The 21206-nt window shown below is 39.0% G+C and overlaps 2 protein-coding genes across 6 annotated transcripts in view; one reads left to right on the forward strand and one right to left on the reverse strand.

Moving 5' to 3' along the window:
- CMSS1 (cms1 ribosomal small subunit homolog) overlaps window positions 1–21206 on the forward strand; it is a 221130-nt gene that overhangs the window by 71230 nt on the left and 128694 nt on the right. For 2 of the 5 annotated variants that reach the window (XM_066175200.1, XM_066175201.1), the window contains exon 2: window positions 21005–21170. The exons of the other annotated variants lie outside the window; for them this stretch is intronic. In XM_066175200.1, coding sequence (XP_066031297.1) covers window positions 21005–21170 — 166 coding nt within the window. The remainder of the gene's footprint in view (window positions 1–21004; window positions 21171–21206) is intronic. 5 annotated transcript variants of the gene reach the window in all.
- Window positions 1–21206, reverse strand: part of FILIP1L (filamin A interacting protein 1 like) — an 84234-nt gene that overhangs the window by 52677 nt on the left and 10351 nt on the right. The window contains exons 2-3 of the mRNA XM_066175198.1: window positions 8338–8624; window positions 6338–6511 (exon numbers count right to left, since the gene is read on the reverse strand). Of these exons, the coding sequence (XP_066031295.1) occupies window positions 6338–6511; window positions 8338–8607 (444 nt within the window). The 5' untranslated portion in view covers window positions 8608–8624. The remainder of the gene's footprint in view (window positions 1–6337; window positions 6512–8337; window positions 8625–21206) is intronic.

Genomic DNA, 21206 nt, shown 5'->3' on the forward strand with positions numbered 1-21206 from the left:
GAACTCCAAGATCATTGAGTCAAATTTTTTGACCAAAAACCATCATGCCAACTAAACCATAGCACTGAGTGCCATGCTCAGTCATTTCTTGAACACTTTCAGGGATGGTGACTCCACCGTGTCCCTGGGCAGCCCATTTCAATGCCTGACCACCCTTTCAATGAAGAATTTTCAATTTTTCTAAATATTACTATATAGTGATATTTTAATATAAGTAATGTATTTTAGCTTTTGGCAATAATTTTGAATTTTTCTAAACCACGGAAGTATTGGCATAACTGTTCACTAGAGTTATGCTGTTAAAATAACTCCACAAACTTAGAGAAAACAGTGATTCTGAGGATTCTGTTACAATTTTGAGTGCAGTATGTGACCGTGTTGTGGAAGTGTGTGTGTGAAACCATGAGTGGTTTTCCTCCTTGGCCATTACTGATCCAGGTGAAGTTTCAGGGAGGATCACTGGAGGCCTTGAAAAGATCTGGGAAGAGTCTGTATTTGTGAGCAGCTTTGTTCCCTGCTTGTTCCCCTTCGGAGACTGCCTCCCTCAACAGGTCAACATAGGAATCCTTGTGTCCTTTTTGGAAAAGAGAAATTCTGAGCTCACAGCCCAGTGCCTCCTTTTAACCACAGTCTACTCTAGTAGGTCAATCTGATTGTAGTCTTTCACTCTATTAATAGGAAAGAATTCCCAAATGGGCAGTGTGGGAAGCAAAGCTGGTTCTGGTTCTCTGATGTTTCCCCCACAAGGAATTCTGTGTGCCACAAGAAACACTGGGGTTTCAGATTCTTAGGGCCACTGCTTGTTTGAGACAATTTAATTCCAGGGAATATGATTAATTATGTTTTCCTCATGTTTATTCAGAGTTTGCCCAATAGAAATGGTGACAGGGAGGGCTGGAATGCCTAAACATGAGTTTCTTGAATGAGTAAGGATATCATCAATTTCTGCTTAGGTTTCCAAGTCTCCTCCTGCTTATCTCAGCTTCTTTTAAAGGTATATATTTTCTCTTATGTTCTTCCTAAATAATTGTTAGCGTTTTGTTGACAATGATATGAAGAAAAAGGAGCTATTGACAAGGCTGTGAAGATGGTTAGAATCCAAAATATTCCAACAAAAATGTGAACCATTTTTTAAAACTTCCTGTGATTTCTACTTATGGCATTAGAGAGTCTTTTCTGTTGTAACATAGCTGAGCTTGTTTCATGCATGATCAAGGAATATGAAGAAACCTTTGAATATTTGTTTCAGCGCTATTTTGTGGTGCTCTTATAGCAGATCATTGAGGGTTTTTTCATCTTGTTCGCTGATAATTTGTTTGCTTTACCCTAGCAAGGCTTTCTGGAATCATGATCCTGAAGCAGGACTTCCCCTGGGAAAACATTTCTTACCTAAACCCTTGCATGTGCAATCTTTCTAAGCAAGAGTCGCCTTATACAGGAGTCTTTTGGCTGTGCTTTCTATATTTTTTAAAGCAGTTGAAAACTGGACTGCCTTAAAAGGTCAGGTTGAGGAAAACGGTCCATTTTAATTTCTTCACACTCTCCCTTATTTTACCAGAAGGGGAAATTTAAAAAATTGAAATATTTTGTTTAGCTTCTAACTTACCAGAAAGATGTTTTACCAACCCTCCCCCCACCCCACCCCCCAAGATTTAAGAGGGGTTTTTGGAACAGGTATTACTTAGAGATGCATGAAGTGCCATCACCTAAGTTTCTAATCCTTGTCTTTTTAAAGATGATGCTGTCAGGTGAATATACAACATTATCAGAAAGCAACCTGGCTCCTGGTTTTGGCAAAGTTCTGATGTAGTGCTGCTTGCAACTACGGCTCTGTTTTGCTTAAATTGATACGAGCCGGGCATAAGCTTTGCACAAGTGCTTGCTGATCTCAGCCCTCAGTGTGAAGTCAGGCAGGCTGCATGGGTGGGGTTAAGAAAGTAAAGGCATTTATGTGGATTGGGCCACCACTTTGAATGTGTAAATATCTGAGAGGATATGTAAATTGCTGTCATAAGAAAGCACTGGCATGTCTGGCTACAAGCTGATCATAAATCAGGTGGTCCTGGTTCTCAACATGTAAATGCTTGATTGAGATGAGGGTTAGTCGTCAGCCAAGCAACCAAGTATAAAATAGCCCTGCATCTTGCACTGCTTGGTGTAAAGGATGTGGGACCTGCCAGGAGGGTTTTATATGTTCTGTGTATTTTGTTTGCTCTAGAACACTTGTTGAATGACTACGAGAGGTTAATTCAAGCAGTAATCTAAGCAGCATCTATGCAAAAATGAAAGTCATGAATTCCAGGGTTTTGTTTTGCAGCTCTCCGTACCTTGCACTTCACAGTAGCATATTTGTCACTGTTGAGATTACAACAGTTTGGATTACAAACTGGTGTTTGAGATGGGTGTATTCAAGGCAGGGAGATGCAACAAAGAATTTTAAATGAGAAAAGAAGAGTAGTATCTTGGGGAGACCTGCTGACATGAAAGACTAAGAGAAAAGTAAATAAGCTGCCGTATTTAAGCAGTTTGCATGTTGCAGTTTTCTCCTGTTGCTGGGACTAGAAGATGCATTTCTGTTTCTTTTAAGCATGCTGTCAGATAATTTCTGCTGTGAGCATTTGGCTGTTGTGGCTGGGTACAAGGTGGATGGTGTGAGCTCGGTAGGGAAGGAAAGAAGTGCTGGGACTGTCTCCTGGTACGGGTGGGTCATGAAGGAGAGAATTGGAGAGACAGCAGTCCTACATCACAATTAATGCACGCACTTGAGATCTGCATGTGAGATATGTAACAGGAATGGGCATTTGGCCTTGTGACACTTTTGTGTCCCTGTGCAGCACACCTTTCCCTCCCTGCACGACCACACAGAGCTGAGCATGGGACTGGGTTGCTGCACTTCCATGTGGTTTGTTGAGAAAATGATGTGTCCTTCTGCAAGATGAGGGCCCCTCCCTGGGGAGCAAATTTGACTCTTGCATTTTCCCTGTGAGATCTTGTGGCTGACTCCCACATCTCCAGCAGAGAAGAGGGAGAAGTCGTGTGAACCTCGGCTGGTGTGAGATCCTCACACAGAAGCGTCTCCAACAGCCCCAAGTTCCTCAGACTACTCTGGCCAAGTGCTAGATCTACCCATGCAGAAATACGCATTTATATGCATGCACACAAGTTTACTCAGCCTACACAGTTCTTAGCTAAAAACCACAGAGGACTAATAAGCAGCAGTATAAATGTCTTCTGTTGAAAATTAAAGTGATAAAATCTTAATTAAGTGATTTGTTGTTTTGTTCTTGCTAACCATATGGACTTTTTGCTAGACTTAATACTCGAACACGCTGTACAATACAATGGAAAATCAGAGGCATAGCCTTACGTAACTGAATAGTTGAGCAAGCCAAAAATTCACACAAATTTAATAGTTTAACTACATTCTGCCACTAACTCCTGACTGAAGTCAAGTGAGGATGGTGTATCTCATATCCATTACATCAGAACTGAACTCTTCATCTTTCTTCTTTTAGATTGTTTTGTGTTTGGTGGTGTGCCAGAAGAAAATCCAGGGTAGTTACATTTTTTATCATAAGTTCAGTGTAATATTATTTCTGTTAATAATACCCTCACAGTCACTGTTTATAAATGTATAATCCTGAGTTTAGGATTACCAGAGATTATGGGAGCACTTCTTCCCTTGCCTTTTTCAACCCTAGCTGAGTCAAATTTCTATGCAGAAACGTTGGTGGTCTTGTCCTGAATGCCACCTTATCAGCGCTGTTGTTTCAGTCTCTTCCTGTGTCTGACTTATTGGTGCCCTACAGCTGTGGTCCTTGGAAAGTTTTGACCAATCAGATGTTGTGAGGAGACAATCAGATAGGCTTTGGTAAAATAAAGTTTAAATCCCCAAGGTGATTTGCAATAGGATTTCAAAAATGGATTCAATTTTTAGTTATCCTTGATGGATGCAAAATACAGGCTTTTCTCTCATTTCACTACTTTTAGAGGAGCTCTCAAAGTGATAAGAGGTTCGTCCTATTCCAAACAGTGAATCACACAGGTTTTTTTTTTTATCTTTGGCTGTATTATTGGGTGAGTTAGATACCAGAGTCTGCTTTCTGATACCATGAAGAGAAGAGAAAAAGACACCACAAATTCTGCATAATCTTCATCTTTATCTTTCTTTTCCTACATCACCATCTCTGATTTTTTGGACTCCTTTAAAAAATGATTGTTTATTTTTGAATCAGGGAAAATTATTCTTATATTGTTATTCTGCATTTACTAGAATGCTGAGTACTATTCATTGTCTATCCAAGAGAAGTGACAAGTGATCCGAAGACAGATTTTTGTCACAAAAACTGACTACTTCTAAATTTATAAAACATGCAGAAATGGAAAACCTTTTCAGGCCTTTGAGTCAGAAACAAAACCAAAATAAAAGTCTGATTTATGGCTATCAAATGTCAGTGTTAACAGTAACCTTATCTGACATTTTTTAGGTTGCAGAAAGAAATAGCTGTAGAGCAAGTTTGATTGAAAAAACCTGTTTTCAAAAAAAAAAATAAATTAATATCTCCTCATGGCCAAAGAAGAAATGCCTTGGATCTGTCACATTTCTCGTAGGTTTTGCAGAGGAAGATGTCTTAATACTGCTTTCCAACTTGCTACATTTCTAACTACATATCTTCACCTATGAATCCTGTTCCCAAAGAATAAAGTTGTCCAGTCACCAAATTTTCCCACTACATTCTTAATCAAATTTGCCAAGAAACTTATGTTTAGAATAGGTAAGAGAATTGTGAGAGAATGGTAAAGGACTGGAAATCTTACAGTTGTCGTCTGAAATTAATTGTAATTTCACTTGAGTTTTGGGAAGATTCTCTGTGTTCAGAGCTACAGGCAAAGTTCCCAAGGGTGAGATGCACATGCAGATACAAAGGTACCTTGTCCTAGTAGCAAAGGGGGGAATTTAAATGGTCTGTTCCTGGACAGTGTGGCTTGTTCCACCTCTCATTTGGTCTTTATATGTGTTTTAAAAAGACAAAAAAAAAAAAAAAAAAAAAGGAAAAATAAAAGAAAAAAAACCTCACCCCAAACCAACAAAACAGATATCTGACAAAATTCAGGGGGATTTTGAAACTGAAATTGTGGAATGCCTGCCTATTACATCATGCTTTGGTCTACCAGGACCAAGAAGTGGCAATGGCACTTCTACTCTTTCAGTTGCTCTTAGGATGTTTACCTTTGCCTTTTGAAATTGCCAAATCCAGCGGTGCTAGAAATGATTTCTCTGCCATTAAGTGTAAGGAGGAAAGAGTGTGTATAAACTTACGTAAAGTAACAGACTGAGGTTATGTTTTCAAACTATTTTGGACTTCTCCTCAAATCGTTTCCATTTGTGCTCAAAGTTTCTGTGACATGATACCACAGTGTTCTAAAATCAAGCTTCAGAGATGAAGTTTATCTGTTTCAGATTATAATCAGAGATTTTAACCTTTGAGCTTCTGAAATGAGAGTTGACCTTTTGCCTGACATAATTTTGTCTGGAGTAATCTCTGTGTCCTTAGGTACATTTCTGTTCAAAAAACTTGGAAAATGCTTGGTAGGAGAATTTTATTCATAATTTTTGCTTTTATTTTGTGATGTTTATCTATACTGAGCAGTATGTTAAAAAAATGTTTATCTGAATTGGAGACAACTACCTGGGATAAAAAACCACAATCTGATGTGCAGGTGTTTTAATATCCAGTGGTTTGCATTGCAGGGCAGAAATGAATCAGATAGCATTGTTCAGAAAGTATGGCAGCTGCTGCTGCAGTGTAATTAAACTAAAGGTTGCTTCGGTATAATGTGAAAATATTAGATTTCTGCCTGGATGAAGTTTCTAATGCCAGCTCATTATAGTAACTCTCAGGCCAAGCAGGTATCACCATGACTGCTCCCGAGTTAATGGGAGCAGGGATATGCAGAGGTGCACAGCTGTGTCATTGCTGCTGGATGGGCCCCTGCAGCCGCTGGTAAGATGGACCTCCATGAGACAAGTGGGGACTGGCCAGGCTTCTGCTTGTATGGGCTGGGTATGTGGATAACAGAAAGGGAAGAAGAAAAAGAAGATGGTTTGAATTAGACAAAGTCATTTCTGTCAATGTGTAAAGCCCCCAGTCTCCAGTAGAAGGGAGGATCATTAGATTCAGGTCCCAGCTGGATCCTGGACTTTGTTCTGCTCTCACTTACACTCATGTTCCATTCTAGATTTAGAGACCATTTGCCTCCTTCCCCAGCACTGGATGAGAGATTTTCAGTTCAATTTGGTGGGAGCTATGGTTAAATATCAATTACCCATTCTTACCTCTCCCATAGGCTTTTCATAGATATCTTCTTGCCATTGCTCAGCCTTTGTTTGAATTGCATCTCGCTGGAGTGCCTCTAACACCTTCTTGGGAGTAACAAAGCCGTACTGTGCTTCAAGCAAAGCTAAGTCAATTTTTTCAGCCTTAAGTACTCCTATAACTTCATCTTGAGCCTGCAGAAACACAAAGTAAGGCTTTATCTTGTTAAACTGTATATATGAATTTACAGGTTAGCTCTCTGCTTTTGATTTTAAGAAAACTAAAAAACTTCTAAAATAACACTCTGTACGTTAAGTGCTCCAAAACAGTAATGTGAAGACAGTTGAAAAGCACGAGGGAAGTATTGGTCTTTTTATTTTAATAGTTCAATATAAACCCCAAGATCTTCAGACCCTTCATCAAAGCTTAAGTACTTCTTTAATGATTTGATCGTTTTGCTCTTTCTGGACCAATGTATAGCATTCACAAGACAAAGTTTCAGGGCAAAGTCTGGCTTGTGGTATTAGAAATCGACTTGTTAGTGCAGGATGGTGGGATGTTTCTTGAAGCCTGAAAGTGTTGTACATTCTGTATGTTTTGGGTGTAAACGGCTTCTGTAGTTTAAACCCTTGAGTGTTCTGGAATTTGGAAAGGAATGACATGTAAATTACAAACTTAATTATGGTTGGGTGATCTTCAGCTGATCTTCAGCAATTTGACTTGGCATTACAGGAGGTGGAAAATAAGGTATAAAAATGGCTTCTTATCTTTTTCATTCATAATGCTGCTTCCTTTTAAATTTCAGACATGATTTAAAATGTTCATGTCAGGCTCATTGTTTTCCAGTTTCTCATTTCCCTATTCCAGCTTTAAACCTTATTAATTGAAGTGCATGTGTGTGTGTTATATTTATATATTTATGTTTATATATTTTTATGATGCAAATGTAATGAAGAGTGTATGTATAATATAAATAAATATATAAAAATGTGTGACATCTGAATTTTAACCTAAATTAAGAAAGGGCAAGTGGGCAGGAGAGAAATGTTTTGCAAACATGGAAATTGTCCTGTTTGCATAATGAAACAATCTGTAGAAGCTTGCCTTGGATCTACCCTCAAAGATTGGTGCAGCTATTAAATATTCATATCACATGTATGTTCTGTTAAGCATGTCTGTATTGTTATATAAACATACACACATACGTTAAGGATAGAATTACCCAGGTACTGACTGGGTAATAAACTCTGAAACTGTGTGCTACACCCATTTAGGCGCTTTGGCCAGTTTCCTTTCTTCTCTGCCTGTGAGTAGTTTTCGAGTCACTGCGTCTATGCAATAAGCCTGCCACAGAAATATTTTCCCTGCTCACTGGAAATCTGGTTCCCACTTCCTGAAATTACGTTTGACTAGATTAGGCATCATTTAGCACTTGACAGACGGATCCTTTTCTAGGTAGAAAAATGCTCACTCTTAAAATCCAGTAACTAGTGGGCTAAGTGGCATGTAACACTTTTACTTTGTATGATGGGAAATAAAATGGCTATTTTGATTTCTCTAGCAAAAAGTGTTAGAACACTGTTGAATGAGTTACTTCTTGTGAAGGAGCACATACTGTTTCATAGGGAGTAAAGGTCACGACTGCATAGGAGTGGGAGGGTAAAACATAATTAAGTAAAATATCTTAAAGGTCTGTAATATGTTCTCCATATCAGCTGTAAAATGACAACTACTTTGTACTCAAGGTATTTAGAATGGGGACAGCACAGCTAGAAAGTTTTATGAGCTTTCTACTTTGAGAGTTACTTGTGGTATAAAGGTCATGCTTCCTGTCTGATAGCTAGAATAGCTATAATTTTGGGGTGTTTTGGTATACTGCAGTTCATATTTGTCCTGTATCAGACTGGGTAAGGTGTTTCCTTAACATAAAAGCAAGCATGTGTTTGTGGTGGAGAGGGGAATGGGAGTGAAGGGTAAGAGAGTCTTTTCATTTGGAATATAAAGTAGGACAATACATTACCTGCAATTCACCCTCGAGGACACTGAGAAGAAATAGCAAGTCATCACGAGAAAGATCCTCCCTTTGCTTGACAGAACTTTTTTGTTTTTTCTCTGCCTTTGGACTTCTCAGGATGGTACTGGCTTGGGCTACATCATTCTTCTCTTTCTGCCTTGGTTGTGCATTTCCTTTCCCACTAAAACCAGCCTCTTCTTTGTGGTGGTCTTTCACCCTTGCCTGGCTCAGCTTTGGTCTGGTTGGGCTTTCAGTGCTGTTACTTCTGGAATGCATGGTTTATATCTCTGAATCTGAAGGAAATTGGGGAGAAAAGTAATTGTTTTAGCTAACAGAGACTATAAAACTGTTACTATAATTGATGGTGGGTGTTTTTCCCTCCAGAATGGTAATTGTCCTGTCCGCACAAGGCTGTTTGTCATTTGACAAACCAGCAGGACTGGGATGTGGTCCTTACTGGATGTCTGTAGTGAAGTGAGTCTTTATACTGGTCTTGTGCCTTTGTAATAGTTCCCTCCTTGATACTTCTCAGGCATCATCTTTAGCAGCAGCGCTGGGTGCATCGCTGCAAACCACATTTGCTATTTTGTGACAAGGCCTACCTCACCTTTCAGGTAGATACTTACTATGATGAGGCAGATTTAAGTTCAGAAGCTTTTCACTAGGAAGATCTTTCTGTTCCACTTTAATAGTGTCCCAGCCTGTACTGTGTTCTGTTTTCTTTTGTCTTTCCAAGGGAAGGGCACAAAAGCAGTCCTCCACTACTGTGAGCTACGCAGGCTGCATTATCCATGTTTGGCAAAATGCAGGGACAAGCAAACATGCAGACTGCAAGAAGTGAGCAGCACTGTAGATCCTCCCTCCCCAACACCACCACCACCAAAACCAAACTACCGGGCAGATCATGACTAGTCCACTCTTAAAACCATGCAGTATAAACCCCTGCTACTTCTTCAGTGCTTGAAACCAGCACTCCAGAGGTGTTAGTACCTGGTAAAAGGGAGACTTATCCTAGCTAGGCCCCTTTGAAGTGCCACTGTTAAGGAAACATACCCTAATGCCTTTTCAGATAAATGACCAACACTGTGCAAATATTGATTAACCTCAGGAACTTGTGTTTTGGTTATCGCCACTCAGATTAAGGAATGAATGGATTATAGTCCACCTCTGCTGGAAAATTGTGGTCATGGATACCATCTAGCAAACAATAGCCTGATCATGTGATTCAAAGGTGAAATTCAACATGTTCCGAATACAAATAAGGCACAATTTTTCTTATTAAACTGCCAAGCTAATTGCTGAAAAGTCCAGAAAATCATTATGGTCTATGATAGGCACTAGATGATTTCTTGGCTGCTTTTGTGCCTCAGTTCTGTGGCTGATAAAATTCTTTGAGAGCCTCCTCCCCTACTCCCTTCCACCAGATTTTTGACTCTAAATCTTAAACTCTGTGACTACACTCCTTAACTGTGGTAACTTTCCACTGAATGCTAGGAACGCTTCCTTTTGTTGTTTTTCTCAAAGAACAGAGGAGGTGGAAGTAGCATTTGGTATGTAATGGATGACAACTGAGAGTGGGGTGAATTGATAAAAAACATTACAAAAAAAGAAAGTGATATTTTCTGTAATGTTGAAGTCTCTTCTAGTCTGATTTGAAGCACTCATTAATAAGAAAATCCTGTTTCTCCAGGTCTCAGAAAACTATGGTGTGTCAGATTTGCATGGCAAACTGTTTTGTGAAGCATCAACAATGTCAGGTTAGGATGGGAGCTTATTATTGTGCATGTAGGAAACCAAGGCTGGCAGTTGGTGATGATTAATTTTACTTGGTGTTCATCTTGGTCTTTCATTCAAATGCAGATTCTCTTTATCCACTGTGGTGTGTTTATCAGGATACTCACCTTTTGCCTCTTGCTTACAGGTTATTACTTGGGAAGAAGGCTGTTGGTTTCCTTTGAGTGTAAGATGCTGGATGCCTACTTGGCTTTTGTGTGCAGTTAAAGGCTCATGCTTTTAAGGTCAAATGCAGGAGTTGTGAGCTATATCAGGTAACCTGAATGTACTCTGCGTTTGTCTGTGGGCTTTGACACCACAAGCACATGATGCTATGAAATGCATAAATGGTTCAAGAAATCACCTTCATGAATGCAAGTTGCAGCAGTGGTATAAATGGGACATCAAGCTACTATCAAAGTTGTTGACAACAAACATCAGTATGATATTTCTTGTGGAAGGAGTGAGAAACCAGCATATGAGGAAGAGCTTCATACTTTCTCAAGCTTTTGGAACTGAGTGAACCTCAAAATAATGAGCTTGGAAAAACAGTCCAAGAAGGACATCCTCCCCTGCATTTACTCTTGCACTGTATGTATGCTCTTGGCTTCAACGCCCCATGCCACCCAGTTTTCACAGCTGCAGGGAGTAAACTGTGTCTCCCTTTTAGGTTTGTCATGCCTACTAACTAATCAGGTAGATCAGTCCTTATTGCACTGGCAAAAGGCACTTGGTCCTTGGGAAGGACAGCTGACTTGCCAGACAGGCTGTGCTCCAATGGACAATGGCATCTTTTCAGTCTCCCAGGATGGAGTATTTCCTTTTCTTGTTGAGAGTTCTTACGTACACTTTACCTGCATTCTGTTCTGAAATTCCTGAGTGCCAGTGCCTACTATCGAATCTGCTAATGCAAGTATTTATCAAATTAAGCAATTAATATGAATTATTAGAGGTTGTAGTGAAATACTGAAGGTATACTTCAGCACTTTTTAAATGGTACTTGAATGTAGCCGATGAGAGGCACAAGCACACTGGTAGTAGTAGCCTGCTTTATTAGCATATTCTTTCTCAGTTGATTTATTTAAACTTTCTTACTACCTGTACACTGATAGGCATTATTATTTGTAGGGTTGTCTGCCTACAGAAGGCTGTTAGTGCTGATGTGGTTCTCAGAGGAGGTAGGTATGAGTAACAGGGCAATTTAAGACTTCAAATGCACAATGTAAATGCTGGTGTAGCAAGCTAAATGGGACCTCAGAAATGGACAAAACCAAACATCCCATCCACCTACCCTGTAATCCCTCACTTCAAATTGTCAGACTTCCTAGATGTGCTACCACCTAAGGGACTCGCCTTCAAGACACACCTGACATTTTGGACAGAACATCAGCTATTCATGCCCCTGCACCATGGCACAGAACAGAAAAAACACCCATTCTATTCCAGAGGGTGCTGGTTTTCTGCAATGTTATTAGACCCTGGAATGACGGTAATGAGACATTTAAAACAGAAGTAGCATTATTCAAAATTTTCACCAGTGTGTTTTGGTACATTGGGTTATTTTCTGTTTTCAGTAACTCTTTCCATGTTCTTGAAAGGTTAGTGAAGAGCAATGTTTTATTTCATTGGCTTTTTTTCCACAAGGTAAAAATGTTAATAGACCCATCAAATTTATGAGTATCATAAATGTTGTTCATGGCACCCAAAACAGTGAGCCCAGGTTCTCAAGATTAGACTAATGAGCATAAAATTTGCCTTTTTGCATATCTGTCTCAACCAACACTTAAATTCTATAATGATGGCGTCTGTGTACGAAAAAGCTTTCTTGCAAAAAAAGAGGTAAGAAAAAGTGTTTCTTCCTGTAACAGAGTTTGTAATTCACAGAGGCTCTGTGATTTCTCCTGGAGAGCAGACTCTTGTGTCTTGTGGCAAACTTTTGTATCGAAGTTAATTTAAGCCCCTTTTATCTGTACCACCAGGAAGGATGACAATATAAGATGCCTTAGAAAACAGTAAACGATTGCTGAAAATGAACTCGTTGTGTATCTGTGGCCTTGCACTTGTGATCTTTCATTGTATTAGCTCAATTACTAAACAGCAGGGATTATAGCTACGTAAACAGAAGAAGCAAGGATACTTGCCAGCGTCCTCATATGATGCATTATATACCAATGCTTGCATCAAAATGAAAAGATTGAAAGGGAGCATCCAGATCATGAAGTAACATATCTTGAAATCACAGACCACTATACTGTGGGTGCTTAACAGAGATTAGTTTTCCATGATTGTGCTAATGGAATAGCACAAGACCTGTGTTCTGCACTATTGTGCTTTCCTTCATGTTACGAGGTGCCTGTTTTACAGAAGATGTTTGCACTGGTATCTTGCTTGAAGTGACAATGTTCCCAAGCTCATCAGAGTTCTGCATCTTGGTAGGCTGGGTCCAGATTCTAAGAGGAATGAGATTGGGTTACACCGAAACAATCTGATAAATCAAATAATTGCAAATTAGAGACTCGGCAAAATTTGTATCTATTCTTAGTGTTTATGTTCTTGTTCTTTTTGCAGTTTATTTTCTGTTCTGCTTTTTAAAGATCTTGCTCATCTCTGAACTGAATGATGTGCTTCTGCATATAAAGGAGGTATTTTCTTTTCTTGGTGATGAACAAGCAATCTGAAGCATGAAAATATACTTTCCTTAAGAGCCAGGTGAATGAAGGACCAAATGCTTCTGTGTTGTTAACTTAGTCTCCACCCTCTCAATCATATTCTGAAGGAGGTTAAACTGCATTTGTCTCTTTGGCAGCACTGAATTAGCAGGTGGTTCCAAAATCCCTGCACGTCTGTGGGAAAGACTGAAATATCCTTCAGAGGTGGCTTCATCTTAGAGTTTTGAGAGATATTTTGGCATTTATTTTCACCTTTAGTCTTTTCCTTTTTTTAGTCAGTGATTGATTTACGAGCTAACAAAATCCCTCACAGGACTACATATTCCATTAATCGCAGGGTAAGGACCCTGAATTGTTAAGGACTTGCTGCTTCTTCCAAAAAATCCATGACTAAGCAAGGAATTATATCACTCTGGTTTTTAGCATCCCCTAAAGGACAGTGCTTTTGATTTGCTGAAATGGATGGGACTCCTACCAGCAGACTGGCTTTTAAAAGGAGTTGAGATCTGATTGCTTGGCATACCAATGTAATGGGAGAGTGCAAAGCACATGATATCTTTTGAAAAGAGGCCTGCAATCCTCTGCCCGTCACTATAAGTGTGGATTGGGGCAAGAAGAAAAGGGGTCCCACAAAGATTTGTCTTGTTCTTCTTTTGCAGTCCTGGTTTGGCCTTTAGGCCAGCAAATGCACTTACTGAACTGGGGTAGAACGTGAAAAAGTCTTCTCAATAATTAGAATCCCAGGATGTGGCCATTTCACAGCATCACTGAGCCTTTCCTGGAACTGGTGCCTTCTGACAGAATGTGCTTAGGACTTTTATTCTTCCTTTAAGTGGAAATATGTTGCTTTGTGGTAGATTTGCCCCACTTCCAAAGAAAACAGCCCTTCCTTTTGGGAAGACTTGCATTAGTGTTTTCCTGAAAACAGTTTGAAGTGGCTTCTATCCAGAGGGATGTTCTGTTCAGACGGATGGTCTGTGCCATGACCAGCTATCTTATTTGAGCTGTGCTCTCATTCTCAGTACACTTCGTGCTGTTTTGGTGCACAAAAGGATGGTCATTTAGTGAAAAGAGACTCCTTTAACAGGTTCTTCAGTCAGGAAATCTGGCATAAGTAAGTGTTTCCATCCTGGCAGGGAAATGGCAAGATTAAACCATTTTTCTGGGGAGACTGATGGAAGAGTGCTTATCCGTGTATCCTGATGCATCTGTTGGCATGCATAGTTGAAGGAAGTCAAGCAGCAGAAAGAAAATAAATTAGTAGCCTGTTTCCCCACTCACAGGATTTTGTCAAATTTTGTCTTTGAAGCCCTTGGGGATCCTACAAGAACAGCCGTAACACAAATGGATAGAAAGTCTGGATTCAGCCAAGGATGTGAACACTCCCAGACAGGAAATGTACATGGGTGAGAACTGGACATCATTTTTGGGCTGGTTGTGGTTTATGTTCATCTGACCACAAGCCTGATTCCTCATCCCTTGGCTATAGGGAGCCTCTTCTGAGACAGTAAGATGCCTTTTGAACCATGTTAGAGTTGTCATGGTACTCTGCTTGCAGTAAAGGTACTGTGAAATTTCCACCATCTGTTGCCTCCTCCTCCTCCCCCTTCCAATCCTGTAGTATATTGCCAGATAGGTTTGTAAGTGTGGTAGCTAAGATCTTCCCAGGTCCATTTTGCATACGTGCAGGTTTACAGTCGTCTTTACAAGGCGGAGTCTGTGTGGGAAGTTTTGACCTGGTTCTTTTGAAGGATATATTTGTATCACTTGTCTGTCATTTCATTATTGGTGTGTGAATTTGTGATCTGGTCTTCATTCTTGCAATGTCTCAAACTGCAGATATATCAATGTAGATAAACACACGCATCCCCACACCCGCTGGATTTTGTGCCTGGACAAAAGTAGAGGAAAGAACCTGTGCCACGTGACTAGTTTTTGGTTTTGTGGCCTTGAGCTCAAGTTAAGCCCATTCTGTAGATTAACTGATCTCAGCCCATCTCCTGCTAAGTCTTAGGTGGTGTTTGCCCACATATTTGGCGGTTCAAAGCCCACACATTCACGGTGCACAGCATGAAAGCATAAGATACTCACCTTGAACAAATTTGAAATTTTCACATTAGGAATATCTGGCAGGAATGTATACTCCTGTTCAGAGATGTCAAGTTTTGTTTTAAATAGGATCCTTCAGATGGTTGGGTAATAGACTGCTTTGTGATGATCCGTGAGAAAATCAAGAGTTTGGCCTCCTTGACGTATCACACAACATTTCTCTGGCAAAACTGGATATCTCTTTTAAAATTTGAAATGAAGGTCTGGATTCCACAAAGCTTCCAGCTCAGAAATCAGTACTTTGAGACATGGACTGGGTTTTTTTCCCTTCTCTCTGAAACAACTTCTGCTAAATCCTTCTTTTCTCTCCTCCACAGGAATTTACCTCTCCTAGTTTGTGGTCCAGCATTTTGCCAAGTTGATGGTAGTCTTGGAAGATGACAGTATATTTATCACATTACAAGGGTACAGTTCCTGTAGCAAGTAGGTGAGACACAGTGGATATGCTTGAGGTGATTTGTCTTCTCAGTGAGGTGCTACCCCTGCCATGAGGCCACAGTGTGAAGCCAAGGGTTCCACTGCAGTGGGAGAAGGACTCCGACATTGCAGGTGCACTGTAGCTTCTATGTGCTGCTGCAGGGTGACAACACTAGTATAATATTTGGAGGTTGAGGGGGAATCAAAAGTAAAATACCTAGAATGTGTTTAGCTTTCTACTGCTGGGAATAGAGGGTTGAGGGGAATTTTACACAATTAGCTGAATTGCCTCTGAGATTAATAGGATTTGGGGGTTTTTTATGTATAGTCCCTTGGGTTTAGGTTTGTTTTATATTTCTTTTTAAAGTAAAATGTTTCATACTTATTTTGTAATTAGACACCAATCGTGGATTATCTGTAAGGATTAGAGCAAGAGAGTGAAAAAATGTGAAGAAATGTTGCTATAATATCAGGTAGATCTAAGTATTAGGAAAGGTAAACTCTGCAATGCCATTCAATCTGCTTCTCTTGCTAAACAAAAAAAATGTGAATCTTGTACTATCTTGTATGACAGATTTTTATTAGTAAACAGAAATAAAACTCAGCTGCTCCAATTTCAATTATATAAATTTACTTTCCAAGTATAGATTTTTTCTTTTTATGAGCATAAGAAATAGTTAACATTAATATTTATTAATATTTAATATACAATTGAATTTAATATTTATTACTATATAAACATGGTTTAATATTAATTATTCAGCTGCTGCAGTTTTGACTCCAATGTATAATTACTCTGTAATCACAGCATTATCTGAAGCAAAACCATGAAGTGGTGCTACATGAAAAAAAATGTTCCAAACTTAGAAACTGTGTGTCTAAAGTAATCCTTTTCCCTGAATATCTTTAAACTACCTGGACTGTAGACATTTATGTAGCTGGATAATTCAGTGTTTCAGTTGATAATTTCAGTTTTTCCTCACTGTGGCTATCTCTGAACTCTCTGTAGGCATCAGTTTCCCTGAAATTTGTAGAGATGTCAGTACCTTTTCCCCTCTCTCTGCCCTGTTTGGAGCTGGCCTTGATTCAGGCTGGGACCCCTGGTTAGACATTGGACAAGACGTGCAGCCTCCTTGCTGCAGAGAAACAAACTCAGGCTATCCTAAGGAAGAACATACTGGGAACTTTGGTTGGCCCTTCCCAGATTCCTGGGAATATCCTAGAGACATTCATGAAACTGAAGGGTAGGATATTCAGACTTGTGAAACAAATAGGTTTTATCATGCATGACATGTTACTGTAAATCCCATAGTGAGGCAATAGCTCGAGTGAGGTATTTTAGGATGCAAGAAGGGGTCTCCATCTGTTTGGTTTCAGTCTTGTTATTTTACAGAAGGAAAAAACCCAAACCAAAATTTTTTAAATTTTGGGCTTCAGGATAGGCCAGAACTTTCTGTGTGGAAAGTCACACAGCTTCTGTCAACTGAATGGTGAAGGGGTTGTGTTTTGTTTTGAGGTGGTTTGTTTGAGGGTATTTTTTTGGAAAATTACTGACAGTTTTTCCTGGCTTTTATGTTTTACAGGTTATCAGTCTGATCTAATTCATGCATTCATTTCTCATTTCTCCCTCTTTCACATGAGATCCATGTGCCTCCCAGGTCAAAGACCCATGCCTCTGGATTTTGCTTTCTCTCTCTCTACTGAGACTTAGTGAATGAATTCGTAGGTTCATGGTGTAACCCTATGTGAAAGTATTGTTTTCTATAAACATAATTGGTTTTCTATAAGTACATGTTTTGGCGGAATTTAAAAACCAGGGAAGGTTTCTTACTACACGAGTCTCTCCAAAATGTTCCATGTGTTTGCTTAGGTGCGTATAGGCCCTTTCTTCCCTGGGTTCAACATGATTTTGGTAAATGGGAACCTACAAAAGCAGCTGTTTTTGTCTTTCTGACAATATAGCTTAGGTAATTGCCCATACTTCTTTTGCTGCCCTCAGCAGACTTGATGCAGCCAAAATACCATCATTGTGTGGTAATTCTGTAAATATTTCAGGGTGAGTTTTGTGATAGCAGGTTTAAAAAAACGCCTAAAAATCCCGTTTTTATAGTATTCTCTCACTTCACAAAACATCCTATCACTGCCAAAGTGGGAATATTTAATGTTCTGTTTTAATCATCTAAGCAGGATTTAACCACTATAAATTGAATATTTTTCTTTCCAGGTTTGTAGCAGCATGACAGATCTCATTTCAGAAATATTTCTCAAAATAATTAGGATGCAAAACCTGAACATAACTAAGCAAAGCTTATAAGAATAACAGGGAAAGGATGTTTACTCAGCCCACTGCCATTTGTACACCTCTGACTTCAGTGGTTAACTTTACCTTTACATACACAGTTGCACATACCAGCACCATTTCATTGGTGTTTACTCTAATAAGGTCCCACCTTTCTGATGGAAGGTAAATTCTCTCTGCCAAAGTGCTTGTGATAGTAATTTTCTGTGCCCTTCAGCATGCTGGTAATGTCGTGCAAGGTCACTTTGAAAAGCAGCCTATAATCACGGTTCTTCAAAAAGAGTCTAAATGAAGAAATACCACATTATGAGGTTATTAGCTATAACAGCTGTGGGCAAAAGAAAAGGAAGAAATCAGTGGTAATTCTTGTGCTTCAGTGTGCATGTGTGTGTCTTCATATGCATACATATGACCTATGAAATAATATATTTGTGTACCAAGTGTGTATCTGTGTAATGCTCTTGCACTTGATGCTCACAGTAAATACAAAATAAGTAGCCTTTATAAGATACTTCTGTCAAAAGCACAGTAGAAGTCCACAAAGTTTTGAAGTATCTTGATTTTGTTTTCAATGAAAATGTATGGTTAGTGAGCAAGGTTTATCTAGGATATGATATCTAGTGTAAGTTAATTTGTTAACCCACACTAATTGGTCTGGGTATCTGAGACTGAAACTTCTTAACCCTTGCAGCCATCTCCATTTCCAGTTTACTCATGGGCTTTTTTGTCTGCTTGGTGTTTGTATGGAGTGCTCTATATCCATGAGTTGTGAAATAAGGAGCAGAGGCTACAGTGAGAACTACAGAATAAAAATGTACACCTTCAAAGTGCATTTATGTTAATTTTCTTCAAGGGTATTTTTGACAAGTGTAGATTTGTTGAGACATTTGTGTGGGAGTGTTCACCTCAGTGTTGCTTTTCTCCACACATGAAAATAAACCACAGACTTTTTAAATATCCTGAGAAAAATTTCTTCAAAGACAGATCAAAGGTCTTTATTAATGTCTGAGGAAGCTGCCTCTCTTGTGAACTCATGTCTATGGAGGGCTGGTTAAGACAATCAAGATCATTTTTCCATTGATTTGATCATTTGCAGCCTGCTCTGGGGGGAGATGCCTTGTTTGGAGAAGGAGGAGGTAGGGGAATCCACAGATGCTCCTAATTTTACCAAGAGAGTCATGAATAAAATGACTTCTTAAAACCAACTCTGTTGGTTTTTCCCCCACTGTGCTCTGTGGGTTGCTCTGCTTCAAACAATTGTCTTAAACAGTGCATGTACAAGGGTTTTGTGTAAGAATGAGTCAATTGAGGGGTTTTTTATTTTATCAATTTTATCTGCTTTTGTGGCTGTTGCATTCACTCAAATGTCCAGGCATGACTTTCACATCAAAGAAATTTTACATCTTTGTTTGCTTGGTTTTTTGGGTTTGTTTGTTTGTTTGTTTTGGGGTTTGGGTTTTTTTTCCTTCCTGGTTTTGATTCAATATGTCCAAAAATATCTATCTCCTTTTGCATCAAAACAACCCATAACTCACATGAGCTAAGCTTTCAAATTTTGAGAACTTCTCCCTGAGCTGGAATTCCCCACCTTTAGACAGCATTCAGGAAAATAAATTGATTTTATTCTTTAAGGCCTGGATTTTCTGTCTTACCTATTTCTTATGTCTGTTTGCTTCATGAACCGCATCTTTTATCATTCAGGCCAAATTTTTATAGGCTCTCTGATAGCAGAGAGCTCTTAACTCTTAGAAGCTGTTGAGAAGTTTCTCTTTTGAAGCATTTTACTGGTTTTGTCATGCTGCCACAAAGCATCTGTTGGGTGCTAGGTAGGACTTCAGGCTTGTATCTAGACCGAGGGTTTCCAAGTTGGTGGGTTAGGGGTTTTTTGTTAGTTGTTGGTTTAAGACAAACATTTTTAATACCATCTCCATCAATGACTGTGTTCTACTGCTACCTAGAAATTGGACAATAATCTTTTGTTGGTTCATCTCATCATCAATGAAATAATTTAATTTTCTTTTTTTTCTTTTTTTTTTTCTTTTTTTTTTTTTTTGGTAGATATTAGGGTTTTCTTTTAGCTGTGGACAGGACTTTTCTTGTATAGCCTAAAGTTTTGATCTTCATTACATTCTGTGATTTGGTACTTTGGAACAATACCAAGGTTTTCTTTGTAGTTTGTAATACAAAACCAGTGTGATGTTGTTTTGTTTTCTCCTTGCTTGCTTTTCTCATTCATGACAATACCTTAGTATGTAACAACAGGCTAACATCTTTTTGTCTGACTTGGATAATCCTTAGCTGTGCAAAAAATTGGCTCTGGCATTTTACTCTTCCAGCTGCAGCTACAAAATAACAACATGTGCATGGCCCTGGAAGATTCCTCAACTGCTTCCCCATGCTCACATCCTCCATGTTTAACATTCAAGAGGAAAATTTGGATAAATATCTGATATATTTTTCCCAGGAGTTTAATGAAAGTATATCTCTCTCAGATCTCCAGTTCTCTCACTTTTCTATGCAGATTACACCTTACTGTCTATGGAACATAGAGGATTTAGGTTTGGGGGTTTGATGAGGGGAAGGGATGAATGGCAGGAGTTCCCTCCTCACCTCTGAGCCAGGAGTGCTCACTGGCACTGCCCTGTATTCTGCTTACCCAGCTCCACACATGCTGCCATACCACTCTTGTGATGCCTGTGGACAAATTGCAGGATTTGATAAGAGTGCCTGGAGTCACAAGGTGCTCCTAAGAAATCTTGAAAACATTAATTCCTAGGCTTTGGTGGAAGTGGAAGTAAGTCTTGTGTTGGTCTTCTGAATCAAAATGCCTTTTTGTGACTGGAATGTGTATTTCAGCTTTTTGTTGTTTTGGAGGGGTTTTGTTTGTTTGTTTGTTTTGTTCATTTTTGTTTTGTTTTGTTTTGTTTTTTGTGGGTTTTTTGTGGTTTTTTTGGTGGGTTTTTTTGGGTTTTTTTAAATTTTCTCGGTCTTCTTTTATTCTTTCTTTTTGTTCTTATTAATCTCTAGTTCTACCTGTTGATGTTATGGCAGCAGGATATTTTAAATCATCTACTGCATGCTCACCTCCACACAAATAAACACACAGGAAATGTGAGCTTCCTTGTAGATTCTCAAGTCAGCTTTGCAGTTTGTTTTTAGTTTATAATTTTTTTTCATTAAAATTGATTATTGCCTTAAATAAGTGAAAGTAAAATTACAGGTATGGCTTATATTTTTTGATATTGTTCATATTAATTAGTGACTGTGCCTATATGTGTCTGCCAGGAAAATGTGAAAAGCACAGAATTTGAAAAGTATCTGTACACAGTGAAATTAATTTTTGTATGTTTTCACATTACATGTTTTACTAGCCATGACACTCATTATTTATTATAATGCTTTACAGTATTCCCATAGGAATATGCCCTGCTCTGATGCCACAACTTTGGAAAATGCAATGAAAATGCACTGGAAACGTCAGCTTTCTAATGGGAAGTTTCTTGTAAGCAGTGAAGTTAAAATGCCTCCTCCCAGTAAAAAGGAAATGGGATGGAGGTCAGTCAGTGAGCCAGGTAAATATCCCTCCTCTCTGTCAGTAGCTGTGCTTT

The sequence above is a fragment of the Chamaea fasciata genome, unplaced genomic scaffold, assembly GCF_029207755.1.
Source record: "Chamaea fasciata isolate MVZ Bird 193981 ecotype frontalis unplaced genomic scaffold, bChaFas1.0.hap1 SCAF_2, whole genome shotgun sequence".
Lineage (NCBI taxonomy): Eukaryota > Metazoa > Chordata > Aves > Passeriformes > Sylviidae > Chamaea > Chamaea fasciata.